This window comes from Meriones unguiculatus, chromosome 20, assembly GCF_030254825.1.
Source record: "Meriones unguiculatus strain TT.TT164.6M chromosome 20, Bangor_MerUng_6.1, whole genome shotgun sequence".
Classification (NCBI taxonomy): Eukaryota; Metazoa; Chordata; class Mammalia; order Rodentia; family Muridae; genus Meriones; species Meriones unguiculatus.
In genome coordinates, this window is record NC_083367.1 from 57,850,001 (window position 1) to 57,856,676 (window position 6,676).

General features: G+C 48.7%; 1 protein-coding gene across 1 annotated transcript in view; it reads right to left on the minus strand.

Annotated features, from left to right (window-relative positions):
* Positions 1-5,480, minus strand: part of LOC110559852 (centromere protein J-like) — a 20,129-nt gene extending 14,649 nt beyond the window's left edge. Inside the window, exons 1-2 of the mRNA XM_021655486.2 lie at positions 5,364-5,480; positions 1,549-1,764 (exon numbers count right to left, since the gene is read on the minus strand). Of these exons, the coding sequence (XP_021511161.1) occupies positions 1,549-1,764; positions 5,364-5,465 (318 nt within the window). The 5' untranslated portion in view covers positions 5,466-5,480. The remainder of the gene's footprint in view (positions 1-1,548; positions 1,765-5,363) is intronic.
* Positions 5,481-6,676: the final 1,196 nt, after the last annotated feature.

The following is a 6,676-nucleotide window of genomic DNA, read 5'->3' on the forward strand; positions in this document are numbered from 1 at the left end:
TCATTTTATTGATATCTTCTTGTGGCAGAATAATTGGATTTGGATCTCTCCTAGGCACATGACCTATCTAGTCTCAGTGTCTTGTCGAGTTTAGCGGTGTCAGGTATGGGCTCCACCTCACTGAATGAGCCTTAATATTCAATAAAGAAGTGGCTGGTTATTCCCATGATATCTGTACCAGGACTGTACCAATGTATCCTGCAGGAAAGTCTCCCTTTTAAGGAACTGGGTTTGTCGTGGGTGATAACGGATGATTACCTTTCTCCTTTGGTAGCATGCTGAGCACCTACATACACGTACTAGTCAGTAGGGGTGGAGCTCCTAGATGGCTAACAACTGGCTCTCCCCTTTTCGGGGAGGAAATTGTGTCTTCAGAAATAGAGCCTTACAATCACTTTGCAGAGAGCAATCCAACAGTCTGCTACACTTGGGGAGTTCCTGGCCAATGACTCAACAAGAAGTAATCCGTTCCTGGCACTGGAGGATTTATTTGGTGGGATAAGATATCTAGTTGGGTGTCTTATGGTGAATTCATTTAAATTCTTTTCATATATATGTGTGTGTGTGTGTGTGTGTGTGTGTGTGTGTGTGTATGTACACATACATACATACATATATGACAGTTCTACAGTTGGTTCCCACATGACTTTTCAGAAGTCCTTTGGTTACACGACATTCACACAGCTGGCCAAAGACCTTCTCTTTCCCTCTCTGGAGGCTATCTACAAGTGTGTCTACAAGTGTGGGGCTGGTATTTTAAGTTGCGCACTGTCCTCTGAGGAAGAAGGGGCAGTGTGAACCTCTAACACCCTTTTTTTCAGTGCTAACTTACAGCTTTGCACGTCACACACTGTACGCAGAGCAGACCTTTTGACATCATTCCTGGAACCGTGTTTGAATGCAGCTGGCCCTGAACAAATTTACGACCGTGGCATTCACAGCTTTTTGTTTTTTTTGTTTGTTTGTTTTGTTTTTGTTGTTCAAAGTGTTGTGTTTGTGGTGCAGATGCCGTTCCTATCCACAGTCACGCGAGAAGCAGAATCGTGCACAGTCAGTGAGCATTTAAGAACTTGTCGAGCGATTACCTCACAGCCTGGAGAGCCTGACATCTGATGGAGAGTCTGAGTGACAACTTGCCAACTTGTGGGCACATCTTACCTACTCACTGTGAGCAGGGGGTAGGGGAGACGTGATAGCAGCAGCTACAGAAAATGGCTCGCAAGACCCATCTCAGCATCTACCAGTGACAGCAGGCGGCCCCGAGCCACTATGCTACAGGGTTAGATCTAGCCCCTACTCCCCCTGTGCCTTGGAGGAGTTAACGACAGGATCCAGTCCATCGACTAAGGTAAAGTAGGAACTTGGAGTCCCGAGGTGGCCCGGCCATGTGTGTAGCTATTCCCTCAGAGCCCGTGAGTGCCCTGGAGGTTCCCAGGAAGGCCCACTCAAGATTTACTGTCACTTCTGTGTGATTTATGTTGAGGGATACCCAGTGGAGACAGCATGCCTGCATGTGGTTATCTCTGTAATGCAGAGAATCTGCTGTACCATACTGCCGGCTGCTTCTGTCTCAGCTGGCGAGGCTCCAGGGCTTTTTGTGTTTCCCGAAACCTTCTCCTTCAATGTCTTCAGTTCCTCTCGGAGATCCTGATTCTCCTTCATCAGGTCATCGATCTGACTCTGGAGATCTTTGTGAGCTGCACACCACCAAGATGCCTGTCTAGAGAGCTGTTCCGCAAGGTCACAGATCTGCTTCTGCACCCCCTGGGATGGAAAGAGAGTGACAGACACATCTCAGGCGCCCTGTGAGTATACCAACCCCCAAAGAGAATTCTTCCCCTGAGAGACTGGGGACTTCTGGGATGCTGTTCATCTCCAAAGGGAAAACCAGATGTCCACAGCTTCAGCCATCATTTCCAAGTGTGTCCACTAGGTCTTATTGCACATACCCCAACTAGATCTAATAGATGGTGGGGTACAGCCTTTGCTAGAACACTTCTGTGAAAGAAATTCACTTCTCTTCCTCACCCTTCTCCTTGGGGGGCAGTTGAAAAGGAGTTGCCACCATGAATCTGAAAATGACAGAAAATGACCAGCCTCTAGTCCTGGCTTCACCACTTCCTTGCTTGGATACCTTAGAGACAGGCCACTTAACATTTTCCCCCAGTAAGCAGAAGCAAAATGACCTTGGATGGTTATCTGACAATGAGACTGTCCAGTATGGAGGCTGTTACTTGGGGAATGCCACTAGGTTTTATGTTTGCTGATTTGTGTGTGTGTGTGTGTGTGTGTGTGTGTGTGTTAGTTCTTTATCACATGATGCCAATGTTAATTTCACATATCTATTCATCTTAATATATAAACCCAACTGTACTCACAGTAGGTACAACGAGACACCGACACTGGCTTCTCCCACATGCTCCCTGGGTTTGAGGATTGAGGCACTGATGGCAAGCGGGCAAGTGAGAAGAACCGAGGGAGGGGGGCTTTCTTCTGCCTGTCTTTGTGCAAAAGGACAGATCCAGAGAGACAGAGGCTCCCATCACAGGACAGTCATATCTGTCACCTGGAAGGAACTGGGCTAACAAGGTATGGTCTAGGAACGCCGTCCCCCATAGCTATTGCTTTCCCATCAGTTGCTGCCCTAAGGTTTGTCCTTTGTCCTGCCACTTTGCCAAAGGTCTTCTGCTCAGTGTTGAAGGTGTTCCAGAGGAGCTCCAAGCCACCTCTCTAAGAAACATTGGCTCTGAGAGGGTTGAGAGAGAGAGAGAGAGAGAGAGAGAGAGAGAGAGAGAGAAACAGAGAGACAGAGACACACGGGGGGGGTAGGAAAGAGATCATTCCATGTTCAGAAGCCTGTCTTATTTTCTCCCTTCAGTGGTGAAGAGCTGAATTCCCTTTCCTTCCACGGGGATTATCTCCAAAAAGCAAGACTGCAGCACACATGAACTGAATCTTAATGGAAGAATGGTACACGTTAGAGAAGAAATTTATGACCATATTATTCACGCAGTCCTGAAGAGAACGAGGAAGTGATTGCAACTTAGTTTTAATATTCTTCTCCCTTCCTGGGAACTTCACTACCAAATTGGAGGATTTGGGTATAGAGAACTATGGCAGCAGTGCATCTAGAAACCTGAAATGCATCCCTGCCAAACAAATCCCTGGGACACTTTTTCCACCTGGGTTTTAAATTAATATATGTTAATTGTACATTTTGATGAGGGCATGGTGTAATATTCCTCCACCCCAAAAAAATGTCAAAAATGCAACCTGCAATTCAGATCTTCCAGGTGGAGGCAGGGTTCCTAGGGGACACATGGAATTGGGGTCCTTGAATCTCTAGAGAAGAACAGTGTTAAGTTTCCAAATCCAGAATGGGTGCACTGTAGGAAACTCTTGGCAGAGGATCACCTGTGTCAGTCTGTCACAAAATACCTGAGGGACCCAACTTACAAGGAAGATGGTTTTGTTTAGGCTTCTGGCTCAAAGCTTTCAGCTCACAGTTGCTGAGCTCCAGCACTCTGCACCGGTGGTGAAAGAGGATGCTGTGACAGAGCAAAACTACTCACTTTGTGACAACCAGAAAGGGGAGAGAGGGAGGGAGGGAAGAAGAGAGGGAGGGAGGGAAGCAGGGAGGGAGGGAGGGAGAGATGCAGAATGGGCTGAGATTTCCGTACTCCTCTCAAAGGCATATCTCCAATGACCTGACTAATTACACTAATTACTAATTACACCTGCCTTGGTCTCCACCACCTGCCAATAGCATCACCAGGTGGAGTCAATGGAACACATGTCATCTTTGGGAGACATTTGAGATCCAAACTGTAACTTCCACTCATGGTCGTCCCCAGACCCTAGAAAACCCTGGCACTGGCAAGCTATTGACTCTGGAAGAGGGATGAACTGTCTGTCAGTGAGTGACTAGGGGTCAGATTCCTTATAAAAGTAAGATTCAGGGATGCCTGAAAACTCAGCAGGACTCCCATTTCACCTTCCCCATCCTAAAAACCATTTTTCTTGAGATAACGTAATCCCGTGAACTTGTGATGTTCTCTGTGGACACTTTGCTATACGTGCTGCCCACAACCCTCGGCCTTTCTTTGACAGTGCTATGTGACCTCTATGACCAGAGGCTCAGATCCTGTCCCTCGACATACATTAGGAACCTCTCACAGTGTGTGACACCCAGTAATGGGGTGCTGTTCCTGAGGAGAGAGAGCCCCCGAGCCAGCTCTACACACTGCAGTCTGTTTCACCCGTGGTTGTAAATCCTCCCTCCATTCCTTGGCTTTCTGGGAAGAGACCTAGAATATTAATCTTCTGTGAGAACAATCCTCGAAATATTGAATATTTTCCTCATGCCTCAGAAAAAAGAACACCTCTCCTTTCGTGTGCTCTATGAGGGCCATGCACTGAGGACCCCATCTCTAAACCCTTAGTCTCTTTCCTGTTGGCCTCTTGGTGACTTCCCCTATGGTCTCTGAGCCCCTTTTTGTAAGGAGACCCTCACACATTCAGTCAAAAGATCCCAGGTTTCATGCTGTGGCCACCAAGTGCAGGCTCTGTGATACCACAGGCTACCCTCTATAAAGCAGGGAGCCTAATAGCCCTGCCAGGTTTGAACCATGGCTCAATACTGACAAGAACATGAGATATGTTTAGGCCAGGACCCAGTGCTAAATAAACACCGTCAACATTAAAGCCTTAGCGATCATGCCACAACACCCACAGTGAGCCCTCAGGTAATGCTGCGATGTGCGTCTTTCTAGCTCTCTCACAGCTACTGGAAGCCAACGGGTTTTAAACTTCATACTCCAGGTTTTCTGCGGACCTCTTCAGTTGACCCAGGGGAAGGTACAGCCTTTTCTGAGAATAAATGGCATCAGATCCCAAGAGACATTACATGGGACAAGGGGCTGAATGTGTGGACACCTGCGCATGCATGTGTGTGTGTGTGTGTGTGTGTGTGTGTGTGTGAATAGTGGCAGGGACTTTCCTGGTAGACAAGGGGAACCTGGCAAGGACCAGGGACTTCGCTGCCATGATTGAAGGAATGCAAATGTCCTGAAAATTTTGACCCATTTTCAGAAGCCTGGAGCCTTCTCCTGGATTGGAAGAAGGGAGCCAGTGTGTTCAGTGTTCCCATCTCTGCACCTGTCTCCCAGAGGCATCCCAGAGGACAAATTAGAGCTTGTCTAGAAGAAAGTGAAAGCAGCACACCAGCTCAGAGTGAGCTCACACCGAGGCCCCCAGGGGCATCCAGAATGGTAGAAAGGAATTGTGGGTCTCAGGAAAAGAGGAAGCATTCTGCCCAGTCCACTCCCCATTCAAGGGATACTCTGCTTCTTGGCCTAGCTTACCGTGACATCCTCAGGCTTTTTGTCCTCACTAGGGACGTTGGCTATAGCATCCATCACCTTTTCATGGTTGGCCCCTGCTCCCTGATTCGGGTCCTCTAGCATGGCTTGCTTCCACTGACTCCTTAAGCCTCGAGGTGACCAGTAAGCATTCTGGTTGTAAAGGAGAAGGGTCATGGGGATTTCTTGCTGCAGCCCACCTCTGCCTCTCCCATTTTTAGCTGATGGCCTGCCAATCCTCCCACATAGGATGGAGAACGCCCAACCATGCTTCACTGAGTGTCCCCCCGCCCCCTACTGCCTGGCAACAGTCTCCACCTGGAGCTGACCAAGAAAAGGTTCCCACATCTGGAGATCTGGAAATCGCAGAATGGAAAGGACCCAGCCACTTACAAGTGGTGTGTCCCCAGAGGTGGGTAGGAAATGCTTTGATTCAGAGTCAGCATGGTGCCTGATCACATGAGTACTGCCAGCATTACCTTGAGGTGAGCAGGGCCTTGAGAGGGCACCCGGGAAGTCTTAGTCCTTCATAGACATCTGCTGTGGATGCCTTTGACTATCTCTCACCAGGACAAACCCCTTGTCTCCACCCTACAACTCCATAGCCTAAAAGGATGACACAGAAGTGGGGGTTTATCGGACCTGAGAATTGGGGTCACAGGAGAGGAGTCCAGCAGGAGGCAGCTGAGCAGAGAGAAAAATTGAGGAGCAGCTGTCCACAGGATAACACAGGTGGCATTATATGACACCAGCAACCAAACCAGCTCCCTCCCACCACTAAGGTCTCAGTACAGCTAATTCCCACACCCTTTCTAATGGTGGCTTGGTGGCCAGTGGCAAGTTTGGTGGGGGGAGGATTGAGGTGAGTGGCAGGGATTTCTAGGCAGAGCCTTTGGGAATGTCCTGACCCCAAATCACAACTACAACAACATAGTTCCTGTGTCTACACATAAATACGTGTGTTCATAAACCTAGGCTGTATATAAACAAGAATGAGAAGCTTAGCCACAGTGACAGGGAATCTGGCTGGAGACAATGTGTTTCCTAGTGAGAGACAGACAAAGGCATGTACAGCAGGGCTACTCATAACCCACCGTGCCCTCAGCTGGCCCCAGGCCCCATGGTTTCCTGCTTCTCAGAAGGGGACTCCTCATTCCCCAACAATGGCTCCTAAGCCCCTCTCACCGGGGAGTACCTCCCTCTGCATCCCCCCAGCCATCCTGGGTCACTTCACCTAGCCTAAGATGGTGGCGTCTGCCAGGACATTACTCATCTAGGCCATATCCCAACAGCTCTGTGCCCTCCACACAGGTAGC